Below are 20,527 nucleotides of genomic sequence, written 5' to 3' on the forward strand. Positions count from 1 at the left end.
TCATTTGAAGGTTTCAACTTTCAACGGTTTTCCGTCTAATCTTGGCGAATTTTTACTTGTTACATGATAAAAACTGTTTATTTACACAATGAATCCGCTAAACTACATAAGCGACGAAGAATTCCTGCCTTTCCTCCAAAGTTTGGAAGTGGAGAGCGACAGAAAGTCGTTTGAATGGATGTTCAATGATCCTGAGCTTTCTGGTATTTTGCAGTGGCTTTATAAAAGTTTGGATCACTCCAATGCTTTAACTGCCCGTGAAAAATATAGGTAAAGATCACTTCCTTTATTAATATCGCCGTGGCAACTGAGATAAAGGATACTTAGATGCAGTGGCGTAGCGTGCCTTGGCGGGGCCCCGTATAAAAATTTGTTTGGGGGCCCTTAGGAAGGGTAAAGATTTCTCACAAAAACGCACGCTGGGGGACCCCGTGGCCCGAGGGCCCCGTATAATTGATACGGCAGATACGGCGGTAGCTACGCCTCTGCTTAGATGGAAAAACATGTACAATTTTTACGCTAATGAAACTTATATCTATTTTGAGGTCTTAATATCTTCGTGGTTTAGGATATCTTTTGAATTGAATTTCAATTCTCATAAAAGCAAAGTAGCATTACTTTTATCCCAAAAAAATCGAAAAAATGTAATTAAACCCCTTTTAATACTTCTTTCTCGTTTCCTCATGACACCGTGCTCTGTGCACCGAGGCTCTCCATTCTGCAAGATTTTTCGCCTACAAAATAATAGATCCCTGGCAGGCCTCCTTACAACAACAAACACAACCAAACAAATTAAAAATTAGATTAGAGGTAAACTGTTCCATTTAAGTATTTTTGACCTTGGAACTAATTTTTAGGGTTTCAAAAGGGTCCCAATTACTGAGACTCCGCTGTCTGTCTGTCCGTCCGTCCTTCCGTCTGTTACCAGGCTGTATCTCATGAACTGTGATAGTTAGCCAGTTGAAATTTCTACAGATTATGTATTTTGGTTGCCGCTATAACAAAAAATACTACAAAACAAAGTAAAATAAATATTTCTTTCCAATCTCAAGGTTCTCATCCAATCACCGAAGTTATGCAACGTCGGGCAGGGTCAGTATTTGGATGGGTGACCGTTTTTATAGATAATGGTACCAGTTTTTTTTATTTTTCATTTCATCAGTAACTAATAAAGTGAGTCAAAAATAATTTACACTTCAAATCAGGGATAGTAGACTAGTATTTTTTGTATGGGAATGAAAAAGGTACCTTTTCGTTGTGTTAATTTTTTCATTTGGAGTATTTATACTATAATAATTTATAAGCCAGAATATATCACTATTTTGAAGTTTTTGCAATAAAAACGGTTCCAATCCCTGCTTTAAGTCATGTTAGGAGATAAATTATGATGTTTTAAAACAGATATGCAGAAATTGAGCAGCATCTCCTTTCTCCCGAAGACCTGGACCGCTACATAACCTCGCTACAAGAGGAGTTCCCTGGGCTCTGCCTACCCGGAGACCAGGAGTCGCTGCAGGCAGCCAAGATGGATGTTCAGATGCAGAATGAGAGGCTGAAGATGTTAGAGAAACATGAGGCTATTGTTAAGGATCTTATTAACAAGAATGAGTGAGTAATTTGGTTCTGTTTAGTTAAAATATTGATAAATGTCATTATGTCATAATTTCAGAGAAATTCGATTTTTTTCACTTAGAACCATTTTCAATTTAGCACAGTTCAAAGTCAACTCTGGATTGTGAAATTTTTCAGAAATCCGAAATTATTTATTTGCATCGATACGGTCGCTGAGCCAACAGAGTAAGTAAGTAAGTAAATTTCACATAATATATAAGGACATTTTTCACTAAGAACTAGGTGCACCAACCACACTTAGCAGGCTAATCAAATTCACTCTGCAGTGAACTATGAAACTTCCCATACAATAATATATGAACAGTTTTATAACTGTGTACTAGCCGGTTAGCAATAGTCACACAATTGACGGTAAATGGGCGCGTACACACAGAGCGAGCATCGTTTTCCTCGCTCGATGCTCGCTCGGCCGAGGCACGTCTACATTGACCGGTTTGTGTGCGAGGAAATTGCCACGCGCATATGCTCGCTCTGTGTAGACCCGTCTAAAGTCGCATACATTTCGTCAAGAATGACGGTTAGACGATACTGAAACACGACTCTAGTTGTACTTCAAAGTACAAATTAAAATGGAAATGCCCATTAACTTTGAGAAACCTTTTAATCTGTGTTCTACTGTTTTCTTGTTTTTTTGTTTTGAAATGAAATGAAAGCATTTATTTCACATCCATATTATGTTAGTATTACCACTTATATTAGGTGTGTTAGTAGAAAATATAATTACAATTAGACTGCACATGTAAAGACATCCAGTGTCTGAGGATAGGGCTGTCCATCCTCTCAGCGATCACCTTCAGGAGAGTGTTGGTGCTGCCCCGCGCGCGCTCGCCCAGGGACGCCAGCCCCTTGCGCAGCACGGCTTGGAAGCAGTCTGTTCTCCGCGCGGCGAACATTCCCGACACGCTGCAGCGCCAGGGCAGCCCCAACAACCCCCTGAAGGCGTTATTGTACTGGACGCGCAGAGCACTGTAGGCTTTTTTGGTGTAGTCACTCCACAAGTTGCACATGTATAGGGTTTGACATCGACATTAATGGTTTACTTGCCTAAAACGTAATGTTTCAGTCTGGCAAAAGAAGAGTTAAGCCGAGAGATCACCAAGCTTAACTCAGCGCAGCACCAGCTAGCCCAGGACGAGACAGCATTAGCAGAAGAATGTACATCATTAGCCGGGGAACTTGAGACACTCACTGATGGTGTGGTTGATGTGATTGCTGATAGCCTTACTTTATATAGCAGCGCACATGGGGATAAGGTGAGATGAATTTAGTAAATTTTAGATCCGCGCCCTAAAGTTACAGAGTATAGGCAGCGCTATGGAAAATGGCGTCGCTGCGTAGTTACGCCAACGTCGCTCGGGAGACGCTAGTGTGGGTGACCCTTACATTGCATCGCAATCGTGATGTGTTTTAATTTCAAGTTAGGTATATTTGTTGTTTATTTATTTTGGGGCCCGGGTATGTCCTTACACTGCGTCCAAAAGAGAGGTAGGTATGGGCACTGTGAATGTCATCTCACTTTATGTGGTAGGGTACAGCACAGCGGATGTTATTCCAGACCTAGAGCAGAGCCTAACTGGGGAAGTACCTCCACCTTACAGAAAACCGCAGCCAAATAACACTTGACCCTACTCATAGTGTTGTGTTGCTGCCGGTGAGTACGGTTGCCAGAGCTCTGCGGAGTGTTAGGGTCAGCAACGCGCATGTAACTCCTCTGGAGTTGCGAGCGTCCATAGGCTACGGAGACTGCTTACCATCAGGCGGGTGTGCTTGTTTGCCATCGACGTAGTATAAAAAAAAAAGTGTCGTTTACAGTGGCATTTATGGTTGAACTTAAAAAATAAACATGAACCACAAATAGGGGTGTCTAACCAAGTACTTACATAAACTTTAAACACAAATAATATAAATAATTGTAAAAACTGTTGATTCCATTCTTCTTTTCATTCTTTTTTTTGTTGATTCTTCTGTTTTTGTTGCCTGTACTGTACATGTTCGTACATGTTTGTGACTGTCACGAATAAATGCCTTTTATCTTTATCATTTCAGGAAATAGCAAAGAAATTCCTCAGCTTTGGTCCATTCGAGTCATATAAGCAAGCGCAGACACTATACGCGTCCCATTTCGACTTATACGTGTCCCGCAAGTTCAGTAAGAGACAGAATGATACCGTTACCGATGGGGATCTACGGTGCGCTCTGATCGAGGCATCCGTTATGGGAGAAAGGTAACAATGAAATATTGTGGTTTGCTAATCCGTTGTATAATTAATATTATAGTCCTCTTAATCATTGTATAATATAGCCAAATATGATTTATGTATCTTTGAATTAGGTTGTCAGTGAGCTAGAAAAATAAATAGGATTCATTGCTAATAAAAAAAAAAACTTTTTTAGAAACAAGCTTGAACTTTTTTTTAAATTTATTTTTACCCGAATACGAATATTAGTAGTATTTGTATGTTTGTGTTGTGTTTAGTTTGTAATATTTCAAAAGAATCGTTTTTACGACGCGGGTGACAACCTAGTGTTGTTACCTCTTTTCCAAATAAAAAAAAAAAAATTTTTTTTTGCTTGTTTTACGTTACACTTAAATATTCAATATTCGATTCTATTTTTACCAAGAGAAAGTTAAAAATGGAATAAACGTTATAATTTATAATCCCCACAAGAGGTTAGCGCTTAAGGAACTTACCCGTATTATGAAGCGCTTAAAAACCCAAATTAAAGGGTTTGAGCTAGCAACGGCTTTGGTAAGCAAAGCCTTAAGAAATACCCCTTCCAAAAGCCTCAATTTTTTTTTTTTTTAGATTATACAGCGCAGCGTTGGCATACATTGACGCTAAGACAGAGCTTTCTGGCGAGCAAGCGAAACTGGCTCTAGTTGCCAACTACCAGAACGTACATCCCAGTAGAATAGCGTAAGTATTTTAACTTTAACTCTTTGTCCGACTAAGACGTAAACTGACAGTCCAATATGAACCTTCCTGCATTCTGATAAAGTTCACGATGACGCGATAGGCGTGATGTGCGGGTTTAACAAATATCCATGCTCATCACACGAATAAATGCCCTTACCAGGATTTGAACCCGGGACCATCAGCTTCGTAGGCAGGGTCACTACCCACTAGGCCAAACCGGTCGTCAAAATGTGTTAACATATCAGTGAAATAATAAGGATCAAAATTAAACGGAGTTTCCAAAAGTTTTAATCATGTGTCGAAAGATGGCAGTAAATTTACTGTGGCTACAAAATTTTCTTTGAACATCCACCTCTATTTTAAATTCTCTGCCCATAGACAGTAGACAAGATGGCGCTGGTCGCCGCCGCAAAGGGTGCGATCGCGGCCAGCAAATTGTCTCGCCGGACGATTAGTATTATGCTGAGACCATTTTAGAGTAAACTTTAACTCTTACGTTTTTTATTTATACTTGTATTTTTAACCGACTTCAAGATTTCAAAAGGAGGAGGTTATCAATTCAGTTGTATGTTTTTTTCTTATGTACCGGGATAGACCCGGGTATACGTCCTTAAACTACGTCCACAAGAGAGGAATGGGCATTGCGAATGTCGTCTAGCTTAGTGTGGTAGGGCACAGCACAGCGGATGTCATTCCAGATCTAGAGCAGAGCCCAACTGGGGAAGTACCTTAATTACCTTACAGAAAACCGCAGCCAAATAACATTAGACCCTACTCATAGTGTTGTGTTCCTGCCGGTCAGTAAGGTTGCCAGAGCTCAACGAGGGGTGGGAGGGGGTTAGGGTCGGCAACGCGCATGTAACTGCTTTGGAGTTGCAGGCGTACATAGGCTACGGATACTGCTTACCATCAGGCGGGCCGTATGCTAGTTTGCCACCGATGTAGTATATAAAAAAAATTAGTTATACTGTTGTATGTAACTCTACCAAGTTTATTATGAATAAAATATATGATTCTGTACCCCTAGTGTAAATATGATCGACATCATAACGTGACGAACGCGTTTGCGTTAAGTCTCATTTTGTATAGGATTTTGAGTTTCCAAAACGTCCCGCTTGGCGCGCTCTTTCTAAATCCAATACAAAATGAGACTAAACGCAAACGCGTACGTCACGTTTCGAAATCGAATTTATTTACACTAGGGGTACAGATTCCAAGTGTATTTGTTTTATTACAGTCATTTGTCATTAGAAGAGCAAGCAGCCTTAGACCTGGAACCAGAAGAGCCAATACTTGACCAACAAATACAAGACGCAGTGAAGGAATTTGTTGAAGGCCGTACAAGGTTAGCGGCCGAAACCACTGCGAGGTCCGCTTTGGCTGTCAGAGAGTAAGTTAATATTTATTTATTTATTTTAGTTTATTTATTTAAGGTTTACCAACAGATACAACACTACAAAAAATACAGATAAAAACCCAAAAATACATGAGCAAGTGTCTATCCAATAATAGGTAAACACAACATGCGTTAATACTTAATATATGTATAATAATACGCTGTATGTATTGTGTTACTGTAGTTTGTAATACTTAATCTATTTACTGTATACCTATGTAATTATTTTACTTTGTGTGTCAAATTCCATACTGTCGAATTAGGATATCCTGTAACGATGGTTGTGTGTATGTAATAAATAAAAAATAAATAAATATATATATATATATATTTAACTGGCGCGTACCTCTCTCAACGTGTTTCCCTTGCCATACAGAGAGGTAATGCCGCCAGTATCATGGGGTTCATGCCGCAGACCGACCTGTTAGAAGGGGTATTCTCTTTATAATTGGTTCCTTTTTTTTTGTAGGTAAGTATATTTTATAGTAGTTGATTTTATTTTATTTCTAGGTTTAATTTTAGTTTTAATTTTGTAATATTATATTTTAGTTTAGTTAGTCAATATAGATTGTTTAAGAGCTTTATTAGAATAAATACCTATTACGTCAAATAGATAGGAAATGAGGAATTTATCATAATAATGTGGACATTAAAGTAATATATTTAACTGAAATGTGTGCAAATTCAAATAAAGACTTTATTTATGTTTAGATACACAAATTAAACTATGAATTTTAAGAAAAAGAACAATATGTATATAAAAACAATAATGAGTCATCGACTATAGGTATAGATTATAGGTATGTTACTATGCTCATACTTCTACCTACCGTATTACTCAATGTTTAGTGTAGGTACCTATTTAGTTTAAGATTATTTTAGAGCGCACCGCCAACAAACTGTTTCACAGTTTGGCGAAAAATTAGATTAAGGTACTTAAAATATTGTATTTTTTTGGTAAATAAAAAAAAAAAAAAAAAACTTATTAACCTTTTCGACTGCTAAAACTGAAATTGGACTCTATGTATATGCGCGTAGGTCTATGTTTCGCAGTGCTCTTTGACGGATTAATCCGTCTTTGGCGTGTAATTTGGAGCTTAGGCAGGATATATCTGGCGTCGTAAATGTTAATAGTAGTTTTGGTTTAGAAAACAATGTTTAATATTAATAGCAACCGTTTTTGTATAAAAAAAAATATTTCAAAAGTAGGCTTGCTCAGTGGAGTCCTACATAGATCAGGTACCTAAATTTAAATGAAGTTTATAATAAAAGAGTTCATACACATTTTACAGTCACCTGTTTTGTACTTAATGTAGGATTTTATATGTTTTTACAGTTATTTATTTATTTAAACTTTATTGCACAATAAAAATAAGTACAAATGGCGGACTTTTAAGGCATTCTCTACCAGTCAACCATATGGCATAACAGAAATTCTCGAATGTGGGTGCAGTGAGAAAAAGAATTCAGAAAATATGACAACTATAAGCAATATGGAATAACTATTTAAAATTAATAGTTTAGTTGCATATAATAGTTTCGTTCAAAAGAAAAAAATTAAATATATACATATATATATATATATATATATATATAATAATTTTATATATTTATATTTTTTTTTTTTTTTAGTTTAGTTCAACGTATTATTTTACTTGACAGACGAATCCACTCGGACCTGAGCCACCTCCTCGACGTGTCGCAGCAGGCCTTGTGCCTCGACCGCACGCTATACTACTGTCTGCGCGCGGCGTTACGTAACGTTCAGGAGTTCCTGCAACTCTCGAGTCAGCTGAGAGAGTATTATACGTCCGAGAGCGCCGCGGCTGTTGACAGGATCGTAAGTTCATACATAATGCTTTTTTAGGGTTCCGTAGCCAAATGGCATAAAACGGAACCCTTATAGATTCGTCATGTCCGTCTGTCTGTCCGATTATGTCACAGCCACTTTTTTCCGAAACTATAAGAGCTATACTGTTCAAACTTGGTAAATAGATGTATTCTATTAACCGCATTAAGATGTTTACACAAAAAATAGAAAAAAAAAAACAATAAATTTTGTGGGTTCCCCATACTTAGAACTGAAACTCAAAAAATCTTTTTTCATCAAACCCATACGTGTGGGGTATCTATGGATAGGTCTTTAAAAAATGATATTGAGGTTTCTAATATCATTTTTTTCTAAACTGCATAGTTTGCGCGAGAGACACTTCCAAAGTGAAAAAATGTGTCCCCCCCCCCCCCTGTAACTTCTAAAATAACAGAATGAAAAATCTAAAAAAAATATATGATATACATTACTATGCAAACTTCCAGCGAAAATTGGTTTGTACCAGATCTAGTAAGTAGTTTTTTTTTAATACGTCATAAATGGTACGGAACCCTTCATGGGCGAGTCCGACTCGCACTTGGCCGCTTTTTTATTATTTATGTAATAGGCTGCAAACGAGCAGACGAGCCGCCTGATGGGAAGCAGTCAGTAAAATAATAAATTTTCACTTGTAATAAAAATTTCTTTATTTTTTCGTACTATAATTGTATACACTAGCTATCTCTGGTAATAAAACAAAAAAATCCATTAACCCGCATGTCATATCAATGTGGTTCAGTGAAGGGGACGGACTGAAAATCAGCGCTGCGCAATCAATTTGTAATAAAATGGCTGACGCAGCGTACGCTGAGTCCGTTCCTTTTGCCGCGCATGCCTATTATTATTATTTTTAAGTGAAACATTGTATTTTGTGTGGCAATAAATGGTTTCTTATTCTTATTCTTATTCTTATTCATCGCCGCCCATGGACATAAGCAACATCTGAGGAGCCACTTATGCGTTGCCAACCTTTGAGAACCCTAAATACCTGCTTCTTGAAGAACCCCATGTCATAGCGCAAGGGAAACACCTCAGATGGTAGCTCATTCCACAACTTGCACGTTCTGGGCAAAAACGAGCGAGATGCCCGCTTGTTCTTGGTTTGCCACGTGTCGAGAAAGTGAAGTGAAGTTGCTACTGTCATATTTAGCTATGTTTCGGTTAATTACCCCGACCCGGGTACGTCCTTAAACTACGTCCAAAAGAGAGGTATGGGCATTGTGAATGTCATCTCGCCTTGTGTGGTAGGGCACAGCCAGCGGATGTCATTCCAGATCTAGAGCAGAGCCCAACTGGGGAAGTACCTCCACCTTACAGAAAATCGCAGCCAAATAACACTAGACCCTACTCATAGTGTTGTGTTCCTGCCGGTGAGTAAGGTTGCCAGAGCTCAATGAGGGGGGGCGGGTTTAAGGTCGGCAACGCGCATGTAACTCCTGTGGAGTTGCAGGCGTACATAGGCTACGGAGGCTGCTTACCATCAGGCGGGCCGTATGCTTGTTTGCCAACGACGTAGTATAAAAAATGATATATATATTTATATGTATGTTTATGTATGTCGATTTGTATTCCTTATATGTGGTTTATTCACTGTAATTGTGTGTGTGAATGCTTCATAACAGTTGTGCAACACCTACTTTTTCGATTAACTTCTCTATTTCCGCTACCCAAAGGTTGTCTGGATGAGATCGCTTTTTAGCGATAAGACCGCCTGTTGTCTGCCTCTACATTGAATCAATTGTTTATTTTCTTGTATCTTTTTACTGAGGTGTGCCAATAAATAGTATTATATCTATCTATCTATATTGTGTACTTGACACATGTTAAACATAACTAAATTTAGCTAAATGGATAGAAAATGAGCCATCCATTATAAAAAAAGAGGAACTTTAAAAGACATATTGAGATTATAAAAAAATACAAGGCTCCAAAGACTGAAAAAAAAAAATATTTTTTTGACTTTCAAACAGAAAAAACTAAATGGTACCATTCAATTCGTTACATTTTATGGAAAAATAAATTGTATGACAACTATATATATCAATGTAGTACTTCAGGGTCAAAATAGCAAATTTCTTGATCTTCCAAAGATTTAGGACAGACTAATGTACTGTGACGGCACATTACAGTATAATTTTGTTAGAGACGTTTCAATCGTCGAGTGCGAGCGTCAGACTTTAACTCTCATTTCTGACCTTTGTGTTGCTTAAATGCCATGAGTCCTATATAGACATTTGATCCTCAGGAGAATCAAGATCGACTGACTTCCTTTACAAAAAAAACCGCTTGTACAATGGGCTGTGCTCTGAGGAATTGTTTGACATGATGCCGACGGCCGCTTTCTATCACCGCACCGCTCGCCGACGGCAGGGTGTTCACCCTCACACCCTAGAACCTAAATGGTCGCGTACTGTGCGGTTTAAGAGGAATTTCCTCCCGTGGACGCTCCGGCTGTGGAATGAGCTTCCTGCCGAGGTTTTCCCGAGGGGCTACAGTATGGGGTTCTTCAAAAAAGGAGTGTACAGGTTTTTAAAGGGTCGGCAACGCGCATGTAATGCCTCTGGTGTTGCAGGCGTCCATAGGCTACGGAAAAAAAAACATTTAAAAAGTCATCATCACCATTAAGAAGAAAGAGGACGGTCGCTTCTCCATACAAACGTAGTCCCCATTTTCCTCTCTTTATATTTACATTATGGACAATAATTTTACATAATTTAATGTATATTAACCATAGCTAACGTAGGGGACGTAGAATTTTTTGTTTAATAGGCATATCCACACAGAGCGAGTATATGCGCGAGGCAATTTCCTTGCGCCCAAACCGAGGCATGTCTACACTGGCCGTAATTTTGGAATCTTTCGCTTGCTCGGGTATCAATATTAGCACGAGCGGTTAAACAACAACTTTGCCCCCTTTTAAACCTAATATTTAACTTTTAAATTTCCCACAGCTCACTAGTGCTATAATGTAATATCTGGGAGACCGAGCGTTGGTCGGAAAATATATAGAAACTCAAAAATGCGCGTTTTCCCAGAAGTAAGACCTAGCTAGATCGTTTTTTCGCCCCCGAAAACCCCCATATAGTAAATTTCATTGAAATTAGAGCTATTCTCGTGATCCCCGAAATATATATTGTCGACGACCGGTTTGGCCTAGTGGGTAGTGACCCTGCCTACGAAGCTGATGGTCCCGGGTTCAAATCCTGGTAAGGGCATTTATTTGTGTGATGAGCATGGATATTTGTTCCTGAGTCATGGGTGTTTTGTATGTATTTAAGTATTTATAAATATTTATATATTATATATATCATTGTCTAAGTACCCTCAACACAAGCCTTATTGAGCTTACTGTGGGACTTAGTCAATTTGTGTAATAATGTCCTATAATATTTATTTATTTATTATTTATATATATATCCAAAATTTTACTCCTTTAAAGGTATAAGATAAAGGCAGTAATTTTTCCACTTTTATTCTAAGCTTAATAGCATCGTTATCAGACGTTTCTGCTTGTATACAATTAATATAAGATAATTCCAGAAATCAATGAACGAGATCAGCTACGAGCAGGAGTGTTGCTCGCGTCGGCTCGACTCGTCGGACCGCCTCCTCGACGCCCTGCGCGCCGTCCTCGACGTCGGCTCCGACGACGCGCTGCTCCTGCTTAAGGGCTACTGTGACCTGAGAACTGAGATCTGTGCGTTAAGAGAACATGTTTATGAGGGCTACGAGAGTCGAGAACAAGCATGTAGCAATTTGTAAGTAATAACATGGAATTTACTCATTTAGACTTTGAGGTATATTACTAGAATCGGCATCTCGAACAAAATGAAAAAAAAAATTAAAAAATGCCTTTTTGCGTTATGAAATGTATTCTAATAATATCAAGAAACATAATAACAATCCATTGCGAAAAAACTTTTATTTTAAGCTCATTAAAATTATTTTGAAATAATAATAATGATTCAGCCTATATACGTCCCACTGCTGGGCACAGGCCTCCTCTCATACGAGAGGGCTCGGGCTATAGTTCCCACGCTAGCCCAATGCGGATTGGGGACTTTACATACACCTTTGAATTTCTTCGCAGATGCATGCAGGTTTCCTCACGATGTTTTCCTTCACCGAAAAGCTAGTGGTAAATATCAAATGATATTTCGTACATAAGTTCCGAAAAACTCATTGGTCAAAATTATTTTGAAATGTCACTTTAAACACTCCGGGATGGAGAAGGCACTTAAAGAAGAAGAAGAAGAAGAAGGTGGTGCGCCATTTTCTTTGGCGCTAAGATTATATTTCGCAGATGTAACCTGTACGCTGTACGTACTGATGATTACTTACCTTATAGTTTGCAGAATATATACACAATAATGATATGTTATCCTTTATCTCGTAATTTTTTGGAGTTTTTTTTCTTTTATTTAAAGAGTATATTATGCTTTATATTTTTATAAATTTTAATGTCGTCAGCGTCACATATGTAAAACACACACACTTGTAAGGAAATAAATACATTTTATCTAGATTCTTTACAGTGTGTATGTAGGCAGAAAATTAACAGTTGTCATAACAGTTTCGCCTCTGGCTAGGTACGCTTATTCTTAAGCTTCGTGACAGACGTCAAACGCCGAAAATGGCGGACACAATTTGATCTCGATAGCCTAATAGACTATATCTAGTACATTTATGTCAGTGCATTTAGACCAGAAACCCTGTCATGTGTTCAGGAAGAGCCATAGAGTTACTTTGGAACATTACTAAAGCTTTACCCAATATTCTAATTTTCTTTCTGCCTAGCAAGTCCAGGTGGCATTCACATTCGTAAAAACTATAGTGCCTGTGCCGGGCGGTCCTCAGGTGGCAAAAATGTTCGAATTACAACGTTAAGAAGATTACAATAATGAGTTTTTTATTGTTTGTCGACTATACTTTTGTGGCGTCCCCTCTGTCATTGTCGACGTCGTGCCACATTGATCTAACAGATGGCGTTAACAACCTAGAACGAAATTTGGTAGAAACCTACATCACGCTTACGGAGTTCCAAATGTTAGTTGCTATATATACAACTTCCGACCAGCTCTCAGTGGACTTCGGTCCCCGGGCTCAACATTTGTCTGGAGAGAGCAAGCACTCTATTGTCTCTTACTACACTTTATTAAACTGGCTGACCAATAATTTGCTTCGACCCTGGTCTGGCCTGTTGGCTACCTTTCGTATCTATTTCAGTAAATTGTGTTTTCCAGCCAAAAAGCCACCCTGCCCCTCCGCCAGTACATCTGGGACGGCTGCAGCAAGCTGCCCAACTGCTGGAACACGGCGGTGGCCGCCATGACGCATCGTCTGCAGCGACACATGGAGCAGGCCGAGAGGAAGGTCGCCGAGGCCGGTGGGAGCTTCTCATCCGTTAAAGTAAGAGACCATCAACAAAATATCACCGATTTTCATCATCTGCCTCGTATCTTGACGACCGGTCTGGCCTAGCGGGTAGTGCCGTGCCTATGAAGCCGAAGGTCCCAGGTTTAAATCCCGGTTAGGGCATTTATTAGTGCGATGACCACAGATATGTGTTCTTGAGTCTCGGGTCTTAATAAGTACCGGCCACCAACCATGACAAAACGGAATACACATGGAGCAATACAGGAACAGTCGTGCCCAAAGGGAGAACAGAATCTACTTGTGGGTAAAAACACTTACAAGGGTGTGTCCAAATTTAAATACTGTCATTGACATACATACAGGGGAGGATGAAATCAACATCCGAACTTAAAACATCTTGCGCTGCGGTGCTGCACAAGTGTTGGTGTCCGAGCTTCTTAGTAGACGCAGATAAGCTACAGATCTATAAGACCATGATCCGCCTCATCCTGATATATGGTACACTAACACTCAAGATATATGGGTGTGAACCTTGGACACTAACACTCAAGATATATGGGTGTGAACCTTGGACACTAACACTCAAGATATATGGGTGTGAACCTTGAACACTAACACTCAAGATATATGGGTGTGAACCTTGGACACTAACACTCGAGATATATGGGTGTGAACCTTGGACACTAACACTCAAGATATATGGGTGTGAACCTTGGACACTATCACTCAAGATATATGGGTGTGAACCTTGGACACTAACACTCAAGATATATGGGTGTGAACCTTGGACACTAACACTCAAGATATATGGGTGTGAACCTTGGACACTAACACTCAAGATATATGGGTGTGAACCTTGGACACTAACACTCAAGATATATGGGTGTGAACCTTGGACACTAACACTCAAGATATATGGGTGTGAACCTTGGACACTAACACTCAAGATATATGGATGTGAACCTTGGACACTAACACTCAAGATATATGGGTGGGAATCTTGGACATTAACACTCAAGATATATGGGTGGGAATCTTGGACATTAACACTCAAGATATATGGGTGAGAACCTTGGACACTAACACTCAAGATATATGGGTGTGAACCTTGGACACTAACTTTCGTGTAAAATAACCGATAAAAATATTTCGGTGACGCCACATATCCGCGAGTTCCGATTCGATTTGGTAACGATGCCCTAACGGAGACTGTAATTTGGGTTAGTGAATATTTCATAGAAAGTTTATAATGTGTGTAGATAAAATAGTGTATGTAACTATACATAATTAGACATTAAAACACTCGTGTGATCTTTTTAACTCGTGCCCCACACTCGTGTATTTTAATGCCTTTTATTATGTAGCAGTCACATAAACTACTATTGCGTGAATATTTTTGCGGTGATAATGTGGGAGCATTCATTGCATGTAAAAATACGCAAGTAAGTATAACGGGTTAGCACTGATTGATTAGCACGTTATCGTTTTGCGGATTAGCAAAGTAAATATTGTTGTATTAACGCCTGATTCTATTTGACGGCGCCCCCAACGTGGCGCCATCTAGATTTAACACTGCAAACTAAAGTGACGTTTACACAGACGAGAGTGAAGTTGCTATCAATTCACTCTGGCGGAACGTCAAGGCATTTGCCGGCGGCCATATTGATTACGACGGTGGCCAATGAAGGCGGCGCGTGACAAGGCATTGACGGAGCGCCGACGCCTGTTAATTAAATCTAGTTCAATCGTCTCCTATTGCGGATTAAAATCATATTGGATTATAAAATAACATATTAGGCACCTGATTGAAGATCATTGTGATATTATTTTCTAATTTGATAATTATAAAACATATTTCATTCGTACGAAGACTCGTTCAATTTGAATTCCAACGCCCATAGTGCTACATATCATGGGAGACGCTGATGATGGCGAGCCTTCATATTCATTACATATCTGTTGTGTTCAGAATGGCGACAAGCAGGGTCTCCGCAAGCTGTGGCAGTACTTCCTGTCGGACCGCACCAGGCTGGCGGCCGCCATGCGCGCCGCACACACCAGGAGCTTCTGTTAGTATATTATTTAGTAGTGGTGTTGCCATATTGTATATTTATTATCGTGTATATTCTGCAATATATTCCGCGGTGCCGGAAAAATTACTCGATACTAGGCATACTTAACCAGGGCTCGGAACCGGTTTATTTTTAAATCCCGAAATAGCCCAATTTTTTTAATTATTTTATACTCTTTACGTAGGACTGGATCATGTATTTAGGTAACAAGTTCGCAATATTAGATAGTCCCGTTGAAAATGAAATAATAGACCAAAGAACGAAAAAGAACGTAATAATACCGGTATTTTTTGTATGAAGAAAAAACCGGTTCCGAGCCTTGTACTTAACCCTTTGACCACGGCTCGGAACCGGTTTTAAAAATAGCGATAAATACCGGTTTATTTCGGTTTTCCTCCGAACTTTAATAAGAACGCGAACGTTTTAAGAACTTTATTGTAACCTAAATAAACCGGTTTATTCGACGAGCGACGAGGTTTGTGCATATCTTGGTCTGACTAGATAATTTTGAATGCTGTCATTTTTTTACTACTGAAAGATGTTGAGCATATAAAAGACGTTTAGTTTCGTAAATTATATTTAATTTAAATAACTATGTAACAGTATAAAATTCTAAAATAAATACTAATTTTGATCACATATTGTTTTTATATTTACAAAATGGTATCTTACACTAAAATGTATACTAAAACGAGGCAGTCAAACATATCTAAAACTGGTAGAAAAAAGGTTACTTATCTAAAAATTAACAGACACCGTACTTTCAGAAAAAATACACAAAGAAGTGCAAAATATACGGGAACTCATCTAGCGCTAACATTTGATATGTGGCGATAAATTTTTGCACTATTTCACGCATTTTTGTAGATTAATTGCGAAATGATATCAGCGACTTACATTTTCACAGAACATAAATTGCGTGTCTAATTTAAAACTAAAAAGACCGATAACTTATAACATTTCGCAATTAAGCTACAAACTTGGTGCTTGTTAAACTAGGAAACCAAAATTATTTCTATCTATAGGTACGGAAATCAATATAAAAAAGTGTCTGACTTGTGTACTTTGAGCTAAGTTGTTAAATTCAATTCTGAAATTCATGTTAGTATCATCAGTTAATATAATAGAATCAGAGCAGGAATCATTAGAAAATCCCCCAAGACCCCTCTCTTCTAATACCTCTTCACATCACTACTGAAGGCAGCAGTATTTTATATACTCTATCTCTCTCTCTCTTATATATTCTGTCTTACGTTATCCTAATAAATTTCTCTATTTAAATTTTCAGTCAATCTAATAAGTTGTGTAATTATAACAATTTTATTAGATTAGTCAACAATCAACATCCGTCGAAAATTATCATCACACCTAGCAGTTTATTCTAGTCTCAGGTCATCATCATCATATAACCTTCCGGCGCGATATGTATCGGATTGTTGAAGACCGTATTAGGTCCGTAGTGTCCAGTATCGGCTCGTAATAGATTATATTCTGCCAGTGATCAGTTCTTGGTAAATTTTGTCTGATTTCGTATCATAGTGCGTTATGGCGCGATATGTGCCGGATTGTTAAACTTAAGGTGTCCGGTATCGGGTCATTAGTCAGTGTTCAGTTACTGATCAGTCCCAGGTAGGCCGCGGTGGTTTATTTATCATGCTGTTTTCCGGCGCGATATGTATCGGATTGTTTAAGACCGTATCAGATCCGTACTGTTTAGTATCTTGGATTTTTAAAGATCATATCGGATCCGTACTGTTTGGTATCTGACAGTGATTTGTCAGTGTTCTGTTAGTGATCAGTTTTAGGTAGGTCTTGGTGGTTTCCGTATCATGGTGTCTTCCGGTATCATGGAATTGTTAAAGACCGTATCGGATCCGTACTGTTTGGTATCTGACGGTGATTTGTCAGTGTTCTGTTAGTGATCAGTTTCAGGTAGGTCTTGGTGGTTTCCGTATCATGGTGTCTTACGGCGCGATATGTATCGGATTGTTAAAGAACGTACTGTTTGGTATCTGGCAGTGATTTGTCAGTGTTCTGCCAGTAATCAGTCCCAGGTAGGTCTTGGTGGTTTCCGTATTACGGTGCCTTCCGGCGCGATATGTATCGAATTGTTAAAGGCCGTATTGGATCTGTACTGTTTGGTATCTGACAGTGATTTCTCAGTGTCCTGTTAGTGATCAGTCCCAGGTAGGTCTTGGTGGTTTCCGTATCATGATGTCTTACGGCGCGATATGTATCGGATTGTTAAAGACCGTGTCGGATCCGTACTGTTTGGTATCTGGCAGTGATTTGTCAGTGTTCTGTTAGTGATCAGTCCCAGGTAGGTCTTGGTGGTTTCCGTATCATGGTGTCATCCGGCGCGATGTGGATGGGGTTGTTGAAGTCCACCTCGATGGTATCAGGAATGGGGTCGTAGTAGATTATGTGCTCGTTGTGGTTTTCTGTAAAAAAAAGTTAAAATATAAAAATTACTGGAAAAGGTCGCTTTCATATGTAGTCTGACTGCTAAGCTTAGGTCCAAAAGGGTATAATTTCAATTAATTATCTGATGATGATAATGATGTCATTGTTATGATTAACAGCCTAATATATTTGACATTGACAGACAACTATATCCATAACAACAAAAGGAGAGAAAAGATAAATACTCACGAGTCAAATTCAATCTAGCTATAATATCGTCCAAATGATGTTGCTCCAACGTCGCAGTTATCGTGCCGCGCGCCCGCAAGCTTCTCCTATCACGCTCCGTGTCGGATCCGGACTGTGTGTAGGATCCGTGCCGTGTATCGTATCGGTGCTCCGTATCAGGTCCGTGCTCCGTGTCAGATCCGTGCTCCGTGTCGGATCCATGCCGTGTGTCGGATTCGTGCTCCGAGTCGGATCTGTGCCCTGTGTCGGATCCATGTGTATCGGAGCTTGTGTCGCGGCGGTGACGGGACGAGCGCGACACGGATACGGTGGCGTTGCGGTTGAGGAGAGGAAGCGTAAAGACGGACTCGGAGAGTGGGGTATTATCTGGACCGAATTCCTGGAAAGGAATAAATACTATTAAAAGTATTAGAACAAATTAAATTAAGGAAGAAATAGAAATAGTTCACGATAAAAATGAATGTGAATAATTTTCATCAAGTGGTGCTTTCACCAAATTTGTTAAGTCTTTGATTAACAGCAGAATACAGTTAACTAGTAACAGCTCTATGCGTTACGCATGCCCGTGCAAGGAATCTTTCTGAGCATTGACGACCGGTTTGGCCTAGAGGGTAGTGATCCTGCCTACGAAGCTGATGGTCCCGGGTTCAAATCCTGGTATGGGCATTTGTTCGTGTGATGAGCATGGATATTTGTTCCTGAGTCATGGGTGTTTTCTATGTATTTAAGTATTTATAAATATTTATATATTATATATATGTTGTCTAAGTACCCTCAACACAAGCCTTATTGAGCTTACTGTGGGACTTAGTCAATTTGTGTAATAATGTCCTATAAATATTTATTTTATTTTATTTATTTATCTATCACGTGTATTTCTATCTGTAAGAACCTATAATTGGCCTCCAGTTGTTATATATATTGTTAATATGTTTCATGTGTGCTGTTGGTTTTCCAATAAATAAAAATAAAATAATAACAATAAACCCAGATTCTTCGAGTTTAATTTATTTCGCGTCGAAGATATTCCATTAAAATTAGGCTTACCAAACACTTCCCGCTGACGCAATAAGAAGCGTTATTTTTCCCACAAGATGTTCCCAGTGGGAACCAGCCTTCTTGGCCGTTCACTAAGTAGAAGCGATGTGAAACGCGCTCGTCTTGGCACGCTATTCGACAGGGCCGGTCGGGGTCCTCTGTTACAACAAGGCAGATCGTTGGTTAACCCCCTTATTCATAAACGTCTACTAAAGTTGACAAGCCGCTAATAATCGCTTGTCGCTTTAAGTTTCTTTGTATATTTGTAAATATTTTGTAAATATGTTCTATATGATATGATTTGCATGCCTTCGGGCTGAATGCGCTGATACCAATATTGATTATGTCTGACAATAACATTTATTATGTACGTGCATTTTTAGCAAATAAAATTTTGAAGTTGAAGTTGAAGTCGCTTTCCGACGTATTGGTATGATGGAAAGGGACAAACGATTATTACCGGCTTGGTAACTTTAGTAGACGTTTATGAATAAGGGGGTATAAACCTGCTAAATCCAGTTCTGAATTTTTTTTTTAACTTTATTGTATATAAATAAAGTTTCAAAATGCTCTACTTTTAAAAAATTATTTAGCAGGTTTATACTCCTAACCAAAGAAATAATACTTACATTATGAAAATTTTTGATGAAAAGAAATTATTTTTGTTGTGAGATTTTTTTATACTACGTTTGTGGAATACAAGCATACGGCTCGCCGGATGGTAAGCAGTCTCCGTAGCCTATGGACGCCTGCAACTCCAGAGTTGTTACATGCACGTTGCCGACCCTAATAACACTGCACCCTCGTTGAGCTCTGGCAAGCTTACTCACCGGCAGGAACTCAACACTATGAGTAGGGTCTAGTGTTATTTGGCTGCGGTTTTCTGTAAGGTGGAGGTACCTCAGTTGGGCTCTGCTCTAGATCTGGAATGACATCCGCTGTGCTGTGCCCTACCACACAAAACGAAATTACATTCAAAATGCTCATACCTCTCTTTTGGACGTAGTTTAAGGACATACCCGGATCCAAAACTAACCTATCCAATATAACTAATCTAACTTGAAATTAATACACACCACGATTGCGATGCAATGTAATGGCCACTCCACATTTAGCGTCTCTCGAGCGTCGGCGTCTAGACAACTCTATGGCTGTTGCTCGACGCAACGTTGGCGCAACTGCGCAGCGACGCCATTTCCCATAGCGCTGACTAGACGCCGACTCAAAAGACGCTAGCGTCGGCTCTAAGTGGCTCCTTAGACCATTTTGGCTTAGTAACCCTGCCCTCAGTGCTTCCATTCTCACCAATGTTACTCACCAAGTGCTGGTGATATCTGCATACCAAGCCCTGACAGTCTCCTGACTCTCTCCTTGTACTTAGTGCACACCATCGTCGCGTACTGATATGGGGTCTTTCTTTGGGTACATCCCTGAAACAAAAGCCTGATTAGGTAAATCCCACTTCCCGTCTCGTATTTGAGGACGCATAGGTGGTGGGTGGTATCTGTAAAACGAGCAAATAATTGGGAGAATCAACTTTTTAGCGTCACTCGTTGCCATGGTTACGATTAGT

At 39.2% G+C, this 20,527-nt stretch overlaps 2 protein-coding genes across 2 annotated transcripts in view; one reads left to right on the plus strand and one right to left on the minus strand.

Moving 5' to 3' along the window:
* Window positions 1-15,903, plus strand: LOC133527640 (uncharacterized). Its single transcript, XM_061864738.1, has 10 exons — window positions 1-270; window positions 1,402-1,608; window positions 2,696-2,885; window positions 3,679-3,857; window positions 4,440-4,550; window positions 5,788-5,940; window positions 7,609-7,786; window positions 11,357-11,574; window positions 13,060-13,225; window positions 15,162-15,903. Exons 1-10 carry the CDS (start codon window positions 89-91, stop codon window positions 15,264-15,266), a joined length of 1,689 nt encoding a protein of 562 aa, XP_061720722.1. The 5' UTR covers window positions 1-88; the 3' UTR covers window positions 15,267-15,903.
* Window positions 15,904-16,493: 590 nt separating this feature from the next.
* The window catches only part of LOC133527634 (A disintegrin and metalloproteinase with thrombospondin motifs 16-like), a 100,053-nt gene continuing 96,019 nt past the window's right edge, over window positions 16,494-20,527 (minus strand). The window contains exons 15-18 of the mRNA XM_061864724.1: window positions 20,273-20,384; window positions 18,964-19,112; window positions 17,917-18,295; window positions 16,494-17,705 (exon numbers count right to left, since the gene is read on the minus strand). Coding sequence (XP_061720708.1) covers window positions 17,575-17,705; window positions 17,917-18,295; window positions 18,964-19,112; window positions 20,273-20,384 — 771 coding nt within the window. The 3' untranslated portion in view covers window positions 16,494-17,574. The remainder of the gene's footprint in view (window positions 17,706-17,916; window positions 18,296-18,963; window positions 19,113-20,272; window positions 20,385-20,527) is intronic.

The sequence above is a fragment of the Cydia pomonella genome, chromosome 18, assembly GCF_033807575.1.
Source record: "Cydia pomonella isolate Wapato2018A chromosome 18, ilCydPomo1, whole genome shotgun sequence".
Lineage (NCBI taxonomy): Eukaryota > Metazoa > Arthropoda > Insecta > Lepidoptera > Tortricidae > Cydia > Cydia pomonella.